The 19,345-nt window shown below is 34.3% G+C and overlaps 1 protein-coding gene across 3 annotated transcripts; it reads right to left on the bottom strand.

Annotated features, from left to right (window-relative positions):
* Window positions 1-1,994: 1,994 nt before the first annotated feature.
* Window positions 1,995-17,478, bottom strand: LOC120771048 (extracellular superoxide dismutase [Cu-Zn]). Of its 3 annotated transcripts, none has more exons than XM_040098849.1 (5): window positions 17,334-17,477; window positions 8,170-8,247; window positions 7,856-8,068; window positions 6,119-6,369; window positions 1,995-2,231 (listed from the first exon to the last, which is right to left on the bottom strand). In XM_040098849.1, the coding sequence occupies exons 2-5, from the start codon at window positions 8,230-8,232 to the stop codon at window positions 2,132-2,134; spliced, it is 627 nt and encodes a 208-aa protein (XP_039954783.1). In that variant the 5' UTR covers window positions 8,233-8,247; window positions 17,334-17,477; the 3' UTR covers window positions 1,995-2,131. The 3 variants fall into 3 exon arrangements, with proteins under 3 accessions (XP_039954783.1, XP_039954784.1, XP_039954785.1); XM_040098850.1 differs by having other exon boundaries at window positions 17,291-17,477; XM_040098851.1 differs by lacking the exon at window positions 1,995-2,231 and adding an exon at window positions 2,362-2,579 and having other exon boundaries at window positions 17,334-17,478.
* Between the last annotated feature and the right edge of the window lie 1,867 nt (window positions 17,479-19,345).

Below are 19,345 nucleotides of genomic sequence, written 5' to 3' on the forward strand. Positions count from 1 at the left end.
TGTGGTCAACAGCCTATAATGAGAGCAAAAATTAATGTGTTACGGTACAATTTTTGTTGGAAACCCCCACAAGTAACCATGTGTAAGAAAAGAAAGGGTAGGAAGTATTGAAAATACCAAAAAAATAATAGGCAATTATTTACCTTAGGTTGACATAGATAGTAATCGCATTCCGTCCTGGTTGAATATGCGCCACCACAATACAATTATTTACTATGTAAATTATGTAGTGCACAATGAGGCCAGTTGGAAAAGCTACTTCACAAGAAATGGTGCTTATTGAATTTATTTGGAATCATTTGCTTATATTACTTACATACATGTATGTAAGTACTAGTTCTAAATTATTTTTTTACAAAATGTTTGCCATATAATTTATTATATGGGGGAAAGTTCATGCTTTTACTCACTTAATACCAGCAGTGTCACTATCAAACTGTGGTATTTTTCTTGCTGGGAATATTAAATAAAATAGAGATTGAGTTTTTCCAGTACTTTCGAACTAGAACACGTATTTATTTTAAGACTATGACGTTTGCTGAGAACTCATGTAGGTATTTACTTAATTTTATTATTTCGAGACGCGTAATCGATTACTTCGAATAGGTAATACCCACAAGTTTGCTCGAGATGATGATTTTATAGTAGACTATAATACTTGTATTTTTATGCATGGTTCTAATTTAAGTTGTATGGTAAAGAGCGTGCTTCATCGGAACTCCAATATATGTTTTATCTTTGATCGTGTTTTCACCGAACAGCTCTTCATTGTCGCTAAATTTATTTACAGTGCACATTCTCTAAAGATCTAAGAACAGAAAAAAGTTGGTGGGCGCCAGATACGGAGAATATAGTGGATACGGAAGAGATTCGAAACACAATTGCTGCAGATTTCCTATCGCTTTCGTTAACAGCTCAAAATGCGTAGTTTTTTTTTGCGATTTCGTCGTGTTCATACTATAAAAGATAACAGAATAATGTAATGCTTTATATGCTATTTTCGATTCACCATTTTTCTGCTCGCTTCTGGTATTTTTTTAGAAAAATTACATGTAAAAGCAACAATAAAGTTATCCAGTTAGAGCGTTGTATGTATCACCTAAAACTAATCGAGATAGGTATAGGGTTGTATATACATATATATATGATCTAGATGAAGAGGCGAGTTGAAATCCGGGTAACTGTCTGATTGTCCGTCCTTCCGTGTTAGCTGTAACTTGAGTAAAAATTGAGATATCTTGATAAAACTGGTTGACGACGAACCACTTCCAGGACGGCCATCAACATTAACTGATGATCAACACGTCAAAAGGAACTGGTGCTTGAGAACCGACGATTAACAACCTGAGATCTTACTGGCATCATTGAAATATCGGAAGGCTCAGTGAAAACCATTTTGAAAGATCATTTGGGTCTCAGAAAAGTGAAAGCACTATTGGTGCCAAAATCACTCAATGATTTCCGACTACCTGTATATAATGAAACGTATTATTTCTGGCGATGAGTCTTGGATCTATGCTTACGACCTGGAAACAGACGATCAATCGGTCGAATATCGTGGCAATGGTGAGCTGAGTTCGAAAAAACACGTCAAAACATGTGTAAAATCACGGCTATGTTGACAGTTTCTGAATTCTGAACTCTTTCCGACCGGCCAAATTGCCAACATGGAATATTTTTTGAGTATTATGCGTTGATCCTTCGAGAGTTTTCCACCCAATTTTCAACCAATATCGTGCCGGAAACAACGTATTCACCTGATTTATTCCGGGAATTTGAAGAATATATTAAAAATTTATAAATTATGAAAAAAGTCTTACTATTTTTTGCTCAGTGTATAAATTTCTGTGTGGAATAAAGTATTTAAAATTATTATTTTTTCTTCAATAAAACTGGATTTATTTGTGCCGAATGGCGAAATTTATTTTATTATGTATTTTTTTAGTATTCTTACCTATAAATATTGTTAAAAATAGTTTTTTACTTTTTTTTTTAAATAAATTAATTCAATACTTTTGTGTTTCATAAATTATTTCTGTTGTTAACTTCATGAATTATTTCTAAAATTGCGATCTATAAGAAGCTGACATCCTGCTTCCATTCTCTTATACTTCGTTTGAGTTGCAATCACCTAAGAGAGCACGCGACTGGTTAATACCGTTAGGACGAAGGCAAATATTGAAACCACTTTTCCTGTAGCGCTCGAACAGGGCCATTCATCACCGATGTCGCTAAAAATGTTAGTAGTTAAAACTGTTAAATTTGTGGTCTCAAATCAAAAATAACTGCATATAAGCGATTTTTATGATTTTATGAAATTTTTTTTAACACATTCCTAAAAGAATTACACACACAAACAAATATTTTTAATAATATTTTATATGATTAAGTTTTACAAATGATGCCTCTAAACGTTTACTTTGAATTTTTTTGTTTTTTAATAAAAATATGGCAAGGCGTATGGATATGGTAGGCTCGAAGTTAGAATGGGATAGACAACATGATCGTGCGGCTGTTGATGTGGCACATAAAATGTCGGTTCACAACTTACAGCGGGTACTTGTGGTGGTGTATAAGCTCTGGAAAAATATGTTTCAAAGTTTTCAATGCATTTGGCATTAGTTTCGACTGATGTATTCATGTTTGGTTAGTTACTTGAAGTGCGTTCCATATGTGCTCCCATACGAATGTACCGACTTTTAGGGTTAGAAGCGTGTGTTTACTTTTACTCTACGATATTGTTTATGTTTAGAATTGTAAAATATTTTAATAACGTTAAATATTGTGGCTATACCAAATTAAAAAGTCATTTCAAGATCTATACTTGACAAAGTCTGTAACTATATTGCTAGATTAGGGAATTAAGATCGCATCTCCTTTACAATTTCTAGTTGCCAAACTTAATATATTTGTTCGGTTTTAAGATATTAAAAGTAATAGATGAAAGTAAAGTGAATTATCAGTTAAGTGCTTGAAAAGGGAAAACAAATTAGAAGAAAAGATGAGTTATTAAGACATACGATTTTTGAATTTCCTGCTATCCACACTTTGTTTTCAAAAGCATCATTATTTTCAAGAATAATACGACAAGGGTTGCTAGTCAAAAGTGTATATGCCCTAAATCAAATATTTGAGTTCTCTAATTATGAATTTATTTTCTTCTAAAAAAATAACTTATATAAATTACCCCAAAAATCTTATCAAAATGTTTCTAGAATACTTTGAAACATTGTCATCGGATTAAATGCCTCTATCCAATTATTAAACATGAAAGTACTTGTTGTTCAAGGGTAACTCTTCGTTAAACAATTCAAAGAACAGGTTCAAAGGAGCATTTGCTAATGTTGTTCGATTTCCTGAAGCTCTTTGTGTTTGATGGGTTTTAATCACCAGAAAGCACACTTCAAGGAACTCTGCACAATGTTGATGGTTTGGCGGAATTTGTTTTATTTTCAAATTCGACTACTTTTAGAATTATGCAGATCCGAATGTCATGAGATTAGATCGAAAAATGTTACAATTTATTGTTCTTAGTGTGCTTGTACATATACATAGTTATTCCCCTATAAAAACTACGAGTATGGCCATAAACACAAGGGTGATAAGGCGTCTAGTTTCAGCGTAATACGGATACTTCTCAGACCTCCAAAATGAGTTACAGCGTTATCAAAAAAGTAGCATTTTCATACCTTAACTTAACTTGTAATTGTAATACTCGTACCTAAAAATAATCCAGATTGAAACATAATTATGTATTTCAAACTGATAAAGTTGACGAACCAAATTGACCTCTCAAGGTTTGTCTTTCATACAATAGTACATTAGGATGAAAAAAAAACGATTTTTTTTCGCTTGCTACACTTAGATGTAAGTTCTTAGAAACCTCTAAAAAATCTCTGCAAGTATGAACGCTTAATTGTAACGGGAGGGTCCTCAGCCTTACAGTTTTCTATTTTTTTCTCATTATCAGATAGAAAAATTCAAATCTCGCTTCCGGCTACTTGAAGAAATATCTCGTTTAATAGATTTTGTAGGAAATTGAATACTCGTACTCTAGAAAAATTCATCTTGATTTTTTCGTCAACCTAACATTTTAAAAGATATTAACGGTTTAAGTTTGAATATTTTAAACCATTTTTTTTTTATGAATTTTATAACTCAATAATACAAAATCATTATAAATCGAAAATGCTGGAAATTTCTGCTCTACAAAATGGTGTTAGAGGTTTCAAATGTTATGAAAATGGGAGTGGCCTTTTTCTCTAAAATGTTTAATGTACATATCTCGTAAATTACAAAAGTTATGCCAGGCAAACACGGTGGGAACACTCTGTTTCACTATTTTACCTTAGTGTATGAAAAAGACAAAATCGAGTGATAACCACACATATGGCATTTCCTATATAACAATTATGTTCGAAACTACCTAAATGCGATAATTCTCAAAAAAATTAGGTCAAGATATACTGGCATTAATTTTTAAAATGTATTTAAATTGAATTTTTCATTGGATCTGTCCTATACACATTGTGACAAAAAAGCTTCCGGAAATTGTAAATGATATTAAAAAAGTGTATTTTGCTAAGTTGATTTGTTAACAGTAGCTGCTTAAGTCGGTACACCTCAGTGATACGTTGCGCTTTTTACAATGGATAAAAATATCGAAAAAAAAATTTTTCTCAAATTCTGTATTTCTAACCAAATTTAGTGTGCAGAATCGCTACGAATGTTAGAAAAGGCTTACGGTGATTTAGTTCTATAAAAAACACAAGCCTACGAGTGGTACAAAACCTTCAAAGACGGTCAAGAGATCGTCGAAGACATGCCACGTTCTGGATGACCTTCGACTCCTTCAAACGATGAACATATTAAAAAAAGTGAAAAATATGGTGCTTGAAAATCGTCAGACAAGTGTTAGAGAGATAGTTCGAAATCTCTCACGAGTCCGCTTGAATGATTTTGGTGAATATTTTGAGTATGAAACGCGTTCTTGCTCGACTCGTCCCGATAAAGCGGAATTTTTTCCAAAAAGAATACCCTAAACAGATCACTATGAGCATACGTCGGAAGCGGCCGAAATTTACACGATGATAATTCACCATCACATCGAGCCATGATTCATACCGAATTTAAAGCCCAAAACGCGATGAATACCACCTTTTTCACTAGATTTGGCGCCGTGTGATTTTTTCTTGTTCCTCAAACTGAATTTGTCGCTCCTTGGAAACTGTTTTCAGTCGATCGTACAGATAAAACAAAATTCACTGAAGGAGCTGAAGCCCATCCACTAAAAAGTGCTTATGAAAAGTGTTTCGATAACTGGAAAACTCGTAGGCATAAGTGTATTACATCTGGTGGGGATTACTTTGAGGGCGACAATGTTTGTGTACAATTTCCAGGTACTACTTTGTCAGAATGTAAATTTACTTTGGTTGGTAGTTAAGGATACTAAATATTTTTTAGGCCCATACCTGCCCTTGAAGGAGCCGCCTGTTAGGCTTTACTCAGTGTTGTTCATATACGAAACATGTATGTGTGTGTGCTGTGTTACCTTTAATTAAAACTAAATATACACGAAATAAAAAAGAATGATACGTATTAACAAGTGCACAAGTACAAAATAAACAGCTAATCAAAATAAACACCCAAAATAAATACAAACACGAATATGTAGGTAAATAAGCAAAGTACAGTTTAATGTTAATTTGGCAGATTCGATTAACCACAAACGATTTTATTCGAGTTACTTTACAACAAAGCGATGACAAAGCCACAGAGTATTGCGAACTTGTTTCTGTTTATAAACAATAATTAGTGCAAAAACATGAGTATATAAAATTTCCATAAAAACGTAAGAAACGGAAAGATACATAAAAGGAAAATACAATTTGAGTATATAATAAAATAACAGAAGTGCAGCAGAACAGGAGGACAGAAGAAAATAATACCAAATACATAGTAAAGTTACAATATGCTTAAATGAAAAGAGTGGTAACTACAATAATTCGATTCACTGAGTGACAAAACAGTTATAAACAACAGTTACAGATAATGTTTAGCGTTTGTTGAAGCTTTCTTAGTGTAGATGTGTATGCATGTTGTGAGTATATTTATTTACTTAACACCGATGACACCGCAAGCCAGACGTCCACCGGCATTTCCAGTCTTCTTCGAATCGGAATGGTTACCCTTGCCCAAATCGTCGGTTAATTCGTGCACGACTAAACCGCGTCCGACGATTGTACGTTTGCCAGTTAAACTGATTAAGTGGTCGGTGAAAGTTGTATCGACAATGCCATTCGCATCGGCCTCTATATTGCCGAGATCGCCAACGTGACGCACTTCATCGCCAGGCGCACCGTGATCCATCTGTGGAGGAGACATTGTTTTATTTTAGTTATGCGCATTAGTATGGAATATTAATTAGATATGGATATACTATATATTAGCAAAGTTTCATGACATTGCAATTGAATCCTTTTCGAGTTATACATATGTACATACATACATAGGCCTCAAAGTGAATCTATCTCTTTTTTAGTTATAATAGAACAAGAGAAAATGTTAACTTCGACTGTGCCGAATTAATATCCTTCACAAATACAAAAGGTTCCTTAGAAGAACTTGAGCCCGATCGTTCAGTTTGTATGGCAGCTATATGCTATAGTGATCCAACCTAAACAATTTCTTTAAATATTGCATTATTTCCTTAGATCCAATAATCCTTGCCAAATTTGGTGAGCATATCTTGTCAAATGAAAAAGTTTTCTGTACAAATAGTACTTGACTCCGATTGCTCAGTTTGTATGGCAGCTATATGATTTAGTAGTCCGATCACAACAAATTTCGTGAAGATATCTTTTCAAATGAAAAAGTTTTCCATACAAGCACTTTTTACCGATTGTTCAGTTTGTATGCCTGCTATATGCTATATTGCTCCGATATCGGCCGCTTCGATAAATGAGCGGCTTCTTGTTGAGAAAAAAACAGATGTAAATTTTCAGATCAATATCTGAAAAACTGAGAGACTAGACCGTATATGTACAAGTATATATCGACAGACGATAACACAGAAGACAGACGAACATGAATAAATCGGCTCAGTTTATAATACTGATAATTTATATATATAGGTTTCTTTCTGGGAGTTACAAGCAACTGAAAAACTTAATATACCCTGTTCAGCATTAAAGCTAACATTCGACCACATCAAAACTAGAATTTTCTTCATTAATGTATATAGCTAAATCGACACAGCTCGTCACGCTAATTCTTTATATTCATATGTACGCGATACTTCTTTTTGGGTGTTACAGACTTCATGGCAAACTTAATATACGTATACCCTGATTACGATATAAAAATTATGACTTCTGTGGATGGACAAAAAAACCGTTGGTGCGAATTGATGGCTTGACGAAAGTTAAGGCAAGTATGTTCCCGTATATTCAATGGTCGAACACTGGCATGCTGAATTTTGTCATTCCATACCAGCACAAATGATGCACCTTGTGCACGAAGGTTACAAGAGGCAGTGACGCCAGAGAATATCGCAAAAATTCATGAGATTGGGTAACCGTAGAAGGAAATCGAGTGAATTAGTTAACCACTTTGCCATCTCTCAAAGCAACTCGTAGGTCATATTAGTCACGAATTCTTGCAAATGAAAAGTTTTGCGCCTCTTTTTTGTATAACGATAAAGGCTGCGGCTCATTCAGCTGGTGATCGACTAATATATTGAAGTATTTACATAATGAACTAGTGCGTAACTTTGAATTTAATTTAATTTAGAAAGACATTGACTATTTTTTACGATTTTTTGTTATAATAATATAGAAATTTGTCAAATACCTACCTTATCGGGATTAAAATGTGCGCCAGTACTGAGACAGCCGCCCGTCAAGTCGCCCTTCTCGTGCACATGGAAACCGTGTTTACCGGGAGTCAGTCCCTCCAAATAGACCCGCACGTGAACATTTTCGGAGCAGCCATTTTGAATGAAAGTGACATTACCCTTCACCGTGGAGGTACCCGCCAAGTAGGCAATCGCTTCCATTGTGGAACTTTTCTGAGATTGCGGCACCATTATTAATAATGACGATACATAAAGCACATTAGACACATAAATACATATCTAAAAATAAATTTAATTCACTGTTAAGACCTTACCTGTGCCAGGGCGCTGACCGCACACAAGGCCACTGTGACTATTAAGGCGTAATGAGAGTGCATTTTTTTGGCAATTCACTAAAATGAGGGAGAGTAACAGTTTAATATTTGAATATCAATATGCGAGTTATTTTAGTATATACTTTTATGTGCTTGTATGTGTAAAACACTTTTGTAGAGTAATATGTCTAAATTAATCTATATTGTCATACTCGGAGAACGAAAAAGTAGTATATAGCTATAACGAATGGAACTGAGATAAAATTATAGATATCTTAAGCTACTACAACTAACTAAAACAACCTCGCGACTATATTCCGTATTACCTTATGTGCCTAGAAAATACTTCTTTTTATGAAGTTCTCTAAGCATGGTCCTGAAATAAACTAAATAGGGTCACATCCATGTCTACTCATATTTGAATTCTTATTACGACATAAAAAATAATCAACGCAAAACCCTCCACACCGTCAAACAATTTTGAATCAAACAATTACAAAACTGTCAGAGAAGTTTTTTTAGTATGACATTTAGCTTTTGACGTCAAAACCAACTTTAGAAAGACACAGATTGTTTCTTACGTCTTTTGTCCCTCGACATGCAAAGTCGCACATCCCAGAGGATGGTTCCGAAACAATTTCGATTAATGGCCAATAACCGCTCTGAGATTTTTCAGATATTTTTTAATTATATATGTATATATTTATACTCTGATCAGAGTGTATAAAGTTTGCAACGAAGCTTGTACACCCTGGAAATCAAGAAACGAAGGAGACCTTATAAATTATATACATATGTTCATACATATAAATGATCAGCTTGATGAGCTGAGTCGATTTAGTTATGTCCGTCTCTCTGTCTGTATATGTGTGAACTAGTCTTTCAGTTTTTGAGATATCGGTCTAATTTTGCACACCTTTTTTTCTCGCTAAGAAGCTGCTTATTAGTAGGACGCTCGCGTTAATGTCTGTGAAATAATGCTTTCCGACTCTCAGGATGTAATGAAACGTATTATTACTGGCTATGAGTTTTGGATCTATGCTTACGACCCAGAAACAATGATCAGTCGGCCGAATATCGTGACAAAGGTGATCCGAAGCCAAAAAAACCACGCCAAAGTAGGTCAAAAATCAAGGTTATATTAAAAATTTAATTAAATTATCGATGTGTGGTGCACTCTGAATTCCTTCCGAAATGCTAAACTGTCAACAACTGTGCCCGGAATTTTCGGCCGATAACGCATTGAAGGTAATACATGAAATTGACTTTGACAACTGTTTCTCAAATTGGAAAAAAAGTTGGCACAAGTATATGTATTACTTTGAGGGGACGACATAGATTTTGGGGAATAAGTCTTACTTTTTTTTTGCTCATAGTAGTATGTATGTATGTACCAACCAACTGTGCGAGAAATCAATGTACAGGAAAAAAATTATGAGGGACAAATTATATATTTTACTATAAAAGCAATATTTTTTACCGTTAAGGTCGTAAAATTAATGAGATAGTTTAATTTTTTATAAGAAAAATGTCGTTTGAAAATCGAAAAATATATAAATATAACATCGAAAGTGATATTTGAGCTGGTGTAATGTTATCCATTCAAGAAAAAAAGCAACAACAACTGCAACAATAATGAATGTTTAGAGTCTGTCGTACAATAGCTGCGTTGTGATTTATTGCTTGACGTCAAAAGCCAGTGTCAACTACGTTGCTCGAAAACAGCTGTTAAAACTAAACGAATCATACATATATCACATATTTATTTCGGGAAGCGAAAATACATAAACATACGTTGCAAAATTTATGAATAAAATAAAAAATTCGCTGATAAGAAACAAAACACACATCGACAAAATCTCCCCGACATTTGTAATTTACACTGCCCCCCTGTGATTTACTCTGACTGTCAGCATAACCTTAATTTTTAAATTTTTTGTGGGTCAGTGAGCATAAAGTGAGATTTGCCCAAATGAATTTTATTGGAAAGGTGAATTCACTTTTCATATAAAACTGAGACATACCTATTTACTGGTAGGTATGTATCCACATATGTACATATATATGTATGTATGATTATATTCGTGCTTTTATAGCGCTTTAGTGCTGAAGCACTTATTCTCTGTAATTTTGCTACAAATGTAGAAACTTACAGGGTTACGTCCACTTCAATTGCTGCCTTTCCAATTGCGCTGATTTTTTTGCATATCATTTTTGTAGGCTAGCATGTGTTATACTCGTATATATTTACCTATTATTATATTTTTTATATCTATAGTATGCCTACAACTCAAGTAGTAACGCTTGAGAATCGTGCGCATATTTGTGGAAGTGTGTTTCCGTATCCCTGAGATATTTCATTTTCTCATTTAATGATCCATAAATATTTGTTGAAATATGCCTACTATTTTGCATCGTATTCAACGCTATTTCATTTCATTATGACCTTGTTTAGCACATATAAATTGAATGCTAACGAGGGTGGTCTAAATACTTTCAGATTTCTGAATAAATTTTCGAACAGAACATTTTTGAGATTAAATGTCGTAAGACCTGCAGTGCTTACTTCTAACATTTTGAGATACAAAGCAAGACAAAATAACTACAAAAATCCCCTTGTTTTAAGAGTGCCACTTGAAATCAAATATTACATATTAATGCCATACAAAGTACAAATAAGAAATAATCTACGTGCAAATTACACAGTGAGACTAAGGTAAACAAGTGGACATAAAATGCTAGGTTTTGAAAGAAATGAACATGTACAGCTATATATTTAACGAAAATACGCTGCTGATACCAAAAAGTATTTTATTGAGAGTTATTCGGGCTCTACGTCAGACGAAGTAGGCACTTCTAAGTGGCTTGGTCAATTCCGTACATATCATATGAGCTCCGAGGCACAAAGAGACTGGTATGGGCGAAGCTATTAAAAAAAATCCACAAAATTATTTCGGATTAAGCTGAAGAAACTCTTAAAAGTTTGTATATAACCAATTGAAAAGTCCCTGGCCTACACGTTTTTTGACAAAATTCTTGTTTTTTAATCAACATATGCAGTTCCTGTCAAGGGTGATACACTAATTATAGTGACCCTCAAACTTTCCAATACCATTTTTTGTTGTACGATTTGCCCTATGCTTCCAAATAGGTCTCAGTTTTGGCGATCAGCTCTTCAATTAAAGAAATTTTTTTCGCAGCGAGCATTCTTTTGAGAACTGAGAACAGAAAATAGTCGTTTGGGGTCTGAATCTGGAGAATACGTTGGTTTCCGGAGCCAAATTCATATGTGTGTTTGTTTTCACTGACTTGTGACACGGTGCATTGTCTTCGTCAAATAGCACTTTTCTTTGCTACAAAAGCGACCGTTTTTCGGTGATTACGTCCTTCAAACGTTGTTGATGATCCTCCCTTTTCAAGGTAGGCAATAAAAATTATTCCATACGCATCCCAAAATACAGACGCCATAACCTTGCCAGCCGACTGTTGCGTTTATCCATGCTTTGGAGCGGGTTCATCGTGCGTAGTCCACCCGGATGACTGTCAATTGGACTGCGGAGTGGAATAATGGAGCCATGTTTCATCCAAGTTAGATCACGCGGCACCCACTTTGCACAGAGATTTCTCATACCCAAATATTCGTGAATTATATATTGTACACGTTCAGCTGATATCTTTAGAGTGCCTGCGCTGTCGAACAATTTCAGTTTACGGTCATCCAAAATTATTTTCTGGACCTCTTTTGGGCGCCCACTGCGTTCACTGTTTTCGCTGCTAATTTCGCTACGTCTAAACTTAACATAATAATCCTTGATGTTTGTTTTATCTGGGGCAATGTCCGGAAACTAGTCATCAAGCCAAGTTTTTGCTTCAACTATATTTTTTCCCCTCAAAAAGCAATATTCTATCAAAATCCAAAGCTTGTCAAACCGTTAATAACAACTATAGCAAATTTGCTTGGAATTGCTTAAGTATTCAACTTATTCCTCGGCTTTGGACTGACCGAATCTTTTAGGTTCTCAGACCTCAATTCGCTGGAAATAAGACTGCCAGTCATGATGAAGTACACGTCAAAGGGCATTTCGTACTAGAAAGTGGTATTGAAACGTTGAAAGATCACTATAAAAATTGAAAAACAAGAAAAAAGCCCACCACTATAATACTCTTTACAGGTAGCTTTCTTATAGCTTACAAAATTATAAAAAGATTTTGATTTTGACAACAATCCATTTCGTGAAGATATATTGTCAAATAAAAAAGTTTTCCATATAAAGACACGAATTTGATGAATTTTTTTGTATGGTAGCTATATTCGATAGTTGTAGGATATCGGCGGTTCTGACAAACGTGCAGTTTTTTGGGCGAAAAAATTACATATACAAAAATTTCAGATCAATACTGTCAAAACTGAGGCATTAATTTAGATATATACATACATACATATACTAAAGACGGATTTGGGTAAACCGACTCGGCTCATTACACTGATCAGTTACATATATGTACATATTTATAGTGTATGTGTAGTAGGTATATTTTATAGGGTCTCCAACGTTTTCTTGTTACAAACTTCGTGGTAAAATTAATAGACCCTGTTCAAGGTACAATGAAATAAAATTTTGCAAAGAATGTTTTTTTTTAACTTTTACTTTTAGAAATGAAATCTAATTTTCAAAGAAGAGTTAAACAATTTTTTATTGAATACCAAACATATTGGGTGACCCTCGAAATGCCATAAAAATCGCTAAGTCATTAAAAAATATTTTTCAGCAATTTTTGCTAAACAATGAAAGAGTACACTTGAAATATTTAAACCCAATGAATGAATTGCTTTGCTGTATAATGGTTGTCTACTTAATCTCAGATACTAAGTTTCAATACTCTCGTAGGAAAGTTTTTAATTTGTTATCTAAGACAATTGTAACCGGTAAATATGCATAATACATATATTTGTGTTTTAAGTGAGTACTCCTGGAGTAATCACAATCCGCATCATGATTCGTGGTAATCACTGATAAGCTTAGGTATTTTGATAGATCTTTGACCTGAGAAAAAAAATCATTAAAGCCATTAAATATGTAGGCTTAAAATAATAATAGCAAAAATAGTAGGTACGTAAATGCAATTAAAATCATTTATAATAATTTAAATAGGTATGTATATGACATTTTAAGTATTAGTTTAGAATCACGTATTGCTTATCATGTCATAATTGGATTAATTTTCAAGAGGCAAGTCATTATGTTTATTGTTGTTTTTTATTAAATTTTTTTTTATATTTTTCACATTTAAAAAATTACTATATGTGTGTGTATTTTTCTCCTTCGTTTTAAAAGTTTTGTGATTTTTAATAAAGAATTTAAAGTAGTGAGTACACCATTTTAGGAGAAAGTAGTAATTCCACAACGAAACACAACCTTGATAATATTTTCTGTGATACAACAATTAACACATAATCAGCAATTAAAATAGTTTCAGGGTAGAATTTTGCGTTTTATGAAAGTAAATTTCAATTTCGTTGCAAATAATAGAGATCTCAATAGTAGATTAGATCACAGTATGACAATTTTTACACTGCGCTATTCGCTTAGGTGATTACGGTGTTAATCTAAATTACCAAATAACAAACATATATAATGATTTCTGGTTCATTTTACAAATAAAGTGGCAATTAGCAAACTTTCTAAATATTTGTTCTAATTGACTTCATAAAATAAAGTATAACATGACTTTTTTGCTCTATGATCGTGATCTGGCTAGTTTTCTTGGTAATAAAGATAACCAAAATTGATAATCAGGAAAATTAGTGACATTGACAGCTTGCTTTCACAGTTAAAAAATGTCAAACTTATATCTTTTCTCATACAAGAGTATTTTCGTTGTTCTGAAACGTCGATCTCATTTTTTAAATTCTACTTAATGTACTTTATATAATGTCCAATGAAAAATAAAAAAAATAGATCAGTAAATCAAAACTTCTCTGAACTATCTTGGGTACAATGATAAAAAAATTGTTCCCCAATGAATGAAGTTTTGTAGTAGAGTATGCAAATCTCTGTCAATGACGATAACATCGAAAAAGTTAGAGAAACAGTGCTTGGCAATCGCAGTGATGGCAGAGAGATAGTAGATTTTTGTTTGTGATTGTATTTGGGTATGAGAGATAGCAGAGAGAACATCTGTTATGGATGAAGTCAACACATTTTCGATAATATTTTGGTTAATGTTTAGGATAATATTTTGGGTATGAGGCCTGTCAATGCTAGACTCGTTTCAAAAATCCTGCAATTTAGCAAATACGATGTCGAGTAGAAGCTGTATGATATATGCTGAAGAACAAACCAGCTTCAAATTAAGCTGAAACCGAAAAATGCAAAATTTGCTGGAAGCGCAGTGGGCTATTCTAGCCGAGGTTTATTACAAATGTATGGAAAATTGGATTGAGCCTTGGCATGCTTGTATTGGCTAAAAGGGAGCCTATTTTGAAGGCAATAGTAAACTTTTGTATAAAAATACGTAAAACTTTTTTTTTTGTTTTTTTTTTCAGTCAAGTCAAATCTGAGCAGATGTATACCAGGTTTCAAGATATCTCTTATACCTCGAAGATTCTAAAAGAGCAAAAATCGTTTAAGTTGGTACACATGCTTGCTTTGATTTGGGTTTATTGTATTATATATATTTGGTTGATTCAGAGATATTGACGTTTTTTGTTAGAAAAATAATTCTTTGATTGGTATTAATAGCCAGAATTCTTATATTACTATGTGCTTCCTGTGGAATTGCTGTTACAAAATGATTAAAGGGGCTTTATGCCTATCAATACATCTTAGAGATATGCCGATAAAGAAAAATATAGGTAATACGACAGTTCTCTGAGTATTTGAGTTTAAAATTACTAGGAAAGTTTCCGGTTGATGTTTGGTGCCATCATCTTTATGAACATTGTGACTATTGCTTGTTCCCGAAATTGAAATTATTATTAGTAAACTGAAAGCTTAAACGGAAATTTACGGATGTAATTTAAGGCAGTCTTCTAACAATTGTGTATGTTGGCAACATTAAACTGACTTGACTTGTAAATCAATAATATTATTATATTTATTTATGTCGATTATTTTATTTTATTATAAACTCAATGAGAAAATCTTCATCCGCACTATATGTGACCTGGTCTACGGAGAGGGGGCTTAGGTGTCAAAAAAAAGGAGAACAATTAATGAGATAACGAGAAACTGACGATTATTTTTAACAGCTTTTCCCAGAAAACTAGTTTTCGCACGTTAGCTCCCTTTTCGTAGACCAGGTCACATTAGTATATCTTATAAGTTCACTCAAGAGAGAACTTAAGTATTTTCTCTGGAAAGATGATTTAAGACTCTGAAAGGCGATCAAGGTGCCATTGAAGGGGAAGTTGAAATATATGTACAAGGATTGTTCCAAAGTAAACAGGCCTTAAAAAAAGCAGCACAAATGGTTTTTCGGCAAAATCAATTTATTTTATTCTCCTTCTGCTTCAATACAGCTTTTTGCACGGTCCAAAAGCATGTCGAACGAGTATTTTAGCTCGTTGGCCGGTTGGCCGCCAGTATGCCAGTGCAAGCCTTTTGAATGGCCTCTACGTCTGCATAACGCTTTCCTTTCATGGGTAAATGCATTTTTCCGAAAAGGAAGAAGTCGCACGGTGCCATATCAGGTGAATACGGAGAGTTGTTAATGGTTAAAATGTGATTTTTGGTCAAATAATCGGTCACAAGCGTCGATCGATGAGACGGATTGTGAGCAATTTTTGGTCGTCAGTCAATTTGTGCGGAACAAACCGTGCACACACCTTTCGTAAGCCCAAATGTTCAGTCAAAATGCGATAAATCGATGTTTTGGCGATGGTCAATTCCATTTCCATCAATTTCAATTATGACTTCGGCTGATTTTTAATGAATTCACGCACAGTTTCGATGGAATTTCCAGTGATCACGGATTTTGATTGAACCACATGTTGATCGTTATTTATGTACTCACAACCGCTTTGAAAAGGTTGAAACCACTCGTGCACTCTGTTACCGGATTGGCAATCATCGCCATAAATTTGTTTCATCAATTGAAACGTTTCGGTAAAAGTTTTACCAATTTTGAAACAAAATTTAATGTTGGCCTCATTTTCGCACCGAAAACACAAACCCACTGACACATAAAACGCAATAACTTCACTTACAATCAATGAAATGTCATGAAATTCTAACTGGATAATTGATAATAATAGCAGATTCTAACGCACCGGTTGACATATAGATGGCGCTAGGGGGCGCTAGATTCCTGTTCTGTTTACTTTGGAACCCACCTTGTATACATATAAATGAACATAGTGACACGTTGAGTCCATTTAGCTATTTTCAAAATACTCCTTCTGTTTCTGAGATATCGATCTGAAATTTTGCACACATCCCTTTCTCTCAAAGAAACTGCTCTTTTGTTGCATCGGCCCATATCGGACAACTATTGCATGTTGTTGCTGAAAGATTAAAATGTAGTTCTTGTAAGGAAATCTTTGTCATTCGAGTAGATATCTTCACGAAATGTGACATGGATCATTCTTCAAATCATATATACAATCTCCGAAGAAATTGTTCGGATCGATCACTATAGCATGTATGTAGCTGCCATACAAATTGACCCTTCAAAATCAAGTTCTCGTAAGGAAAACTTTTTATCTTATCACATATCGTCACGAAGTTTGGCATGGGTTATTGTTATTATAGCGCATTTGATATTTGGTAGAGCCACTTAAGCACAACCTGTTTTCGAAGGCTTTTAGCCAGCGCCTTAAAGCTTGCTCAGAAGAATGTACTAGATGTTTTCAGAAATAAATGCAAACAAAAGCAATAAGATGGCAAAAATATACAAGTATACTTGTATATATATATATGTACCATGCATATGCACATACATATCTACACAGTATTTCGAGTGCAAGCCAGAAGTCAATGCCGAGTTTTAAGGCACAAAATTGTGGCTTAACCACTTTACTTCAAAGCACTTCAGTATTTATCGTACTTTATCGTTCCGAGTGTGAATGTCATTATTTATACAAAAATATTTTCATATTTTTTTTCATATTGTGTAGCACCTGATTTCTTTGTTCAACTGCACTGATTATAAATGCGCCTCACCTTAAATAATTTTTCGCACCACTTTAAACCCTCTTGCTATTCAACTTTTACTTTTCTGTTTTATTTATTTAACGCCTGCGCGCCAACTTCAACGACGATGCTCAATACGAAACTGAACTAAACGACAGTTGAACACAAACTGTTTATAAACTGTATTTACTCGCATCTGCGGTGATCAGGCGTAGCCGCCCACCGCGCCAATTGCCGCTTAAATCTGTAACCTGTCTCGGTGATGTAACGTGACGTGAGAAGCAATCCACTTACTCGCATTCTAAGTTGTACCTGCTTTTGAGCATTTGGGTATGCAAATAACTTGCAATCGTGCTGTTTTGTGCTCTTGCATTCGGCACTTGTAAAAAAATAACGAAAAGCTTTGGTTGTTATAAAACAAATAAATTGACCTATCAGTGAGAATGCGACTCGTAGTGGACAGCGGTGCGGCTGAGTGAGTTTAGATTGCTTGCCGTGAGCGGCGCTGAGTTGCGTTGAGAATAGTAACAGTGCAGTGAGCGTAGAGTTTCAAAGAGGCACATTCCACATTGTTGATAGTGTTTGCAAATAACGCAATTAATATATACATATGTACATATCCACTACCTGTATTTACATAAATAACACTTTAAAACGAATAAGGTGAGCTTCAATTTATGCGGAACGAAATATGAATTACTCTCTCAAAGAATAATCGTTAAAGGAGTGAAATGTCATAATAAATTTATAATTTCTGTAAACAGTTTCGTTTCGAAGAAATGGGTTGCAAACTGGGTCCCTGACAAATTTCCTTATAACTTTTCAGTTTCATTAAGATCCTTATAAAGGGTGTTTGTTTTCTTTTTGACCATGAACCAATGATTCCTTCTGTTTTTTGAGGATGTAAGATCGGCTCAACAATGGCTTGTGGATTATCGTCACTCCAAATGTGACTATTAAATTAATAGAGAGCTTCAACGCAGAACAAAATATTCTTGTGAAAATCGGAATCCGTCTGCTCTTGTTTTGGGGCCGTTCACCGAAGATACGAGGCGCTTGGTAATATTGTAAGCCCGCAGACTAAGAGTCTGCTGCAAAATATTCCATAAGGTGGATGGGCCAAGCTCAAACTGTTGTGGCTCATCCAGGTCCTCTTCGAAACTCTGCTCCACATCAGCAATAGCGTATTCGATGCGCATTGTACGACGTCACTGTGGATACCCATTTTCCACTAGAGTAAACGAGGTACAAGACCGACCTATGGTTGCTCGAATTCCCAACTCTGCTAGACGATTGTGTCGAAGGAATATTGGACAGGAGCGTATACACAGAGAGACACACGGAAATCAATTCAAACTGAAACATATTCACAAATAACATCATATACATATCTGGATTATTTTAAATGCTACCGTTATGGAAACACAAACATTAGACTTATGTGAAATATGTTATGAGTGTATAAAAAGTAAAAGTTGTAGAAGAACAAATATTTGTTTCGTTAGTTTATCATCTGAAACTTATATTTTTATTTATGTTTCGAAAGATGTTTTACTCGCTTGATAATCGACCGACGTTTAGATAACAATATTTATAACACACAATATAAAATTTGAAGTTGATAAGCCATTAAGTACCTGTGGTTTCTACACCATAATTTTAACACTTTGAGCCTCGCGTGTACCACCGGTGGACATTTATGTTTTGACGATTTGGGACAATGTGACCACCCGTGGACATTGCTGGATTTTCATTATGGGACAATGTGACTACCGGTGGTCACAAAAAAAAACGAAAAAAAAAAACAACCAAAATGCATTTGGTTTATCAAAAATAAATATCACAAAGTCACCTCAATCGAAAAAAATCAATAAAACTAAGTAAACAATCAATAAAACAAAAACAAACAAACCAGCTTGTCAACTAAAGCACAACCCTTCCTCAGCATGCGGTCCACCGGTACAGAAAAAAATGACCACGGGTGGGCACGCGGGGCTCAAAGTGTTAAATAATTATGGTAGAGGAAAAACTTTAAAAGGCGC

Source organism: Bactrocera tryoni, chromosome 3, assembly GCF_016617805.1.
Source record: "Bactrocera tryoni isolate S06 chromosome 3, CSIRO_BtryS06_freeze2, whole genome shotgun sequence".
Taxonomy (NCBI): domain Eukaryota; kingdom Metazoa; phylum Arthropoda; class Insecta; order Diptera; family Tephritidae; genus Bactrocera; species Bactrocera tryoni.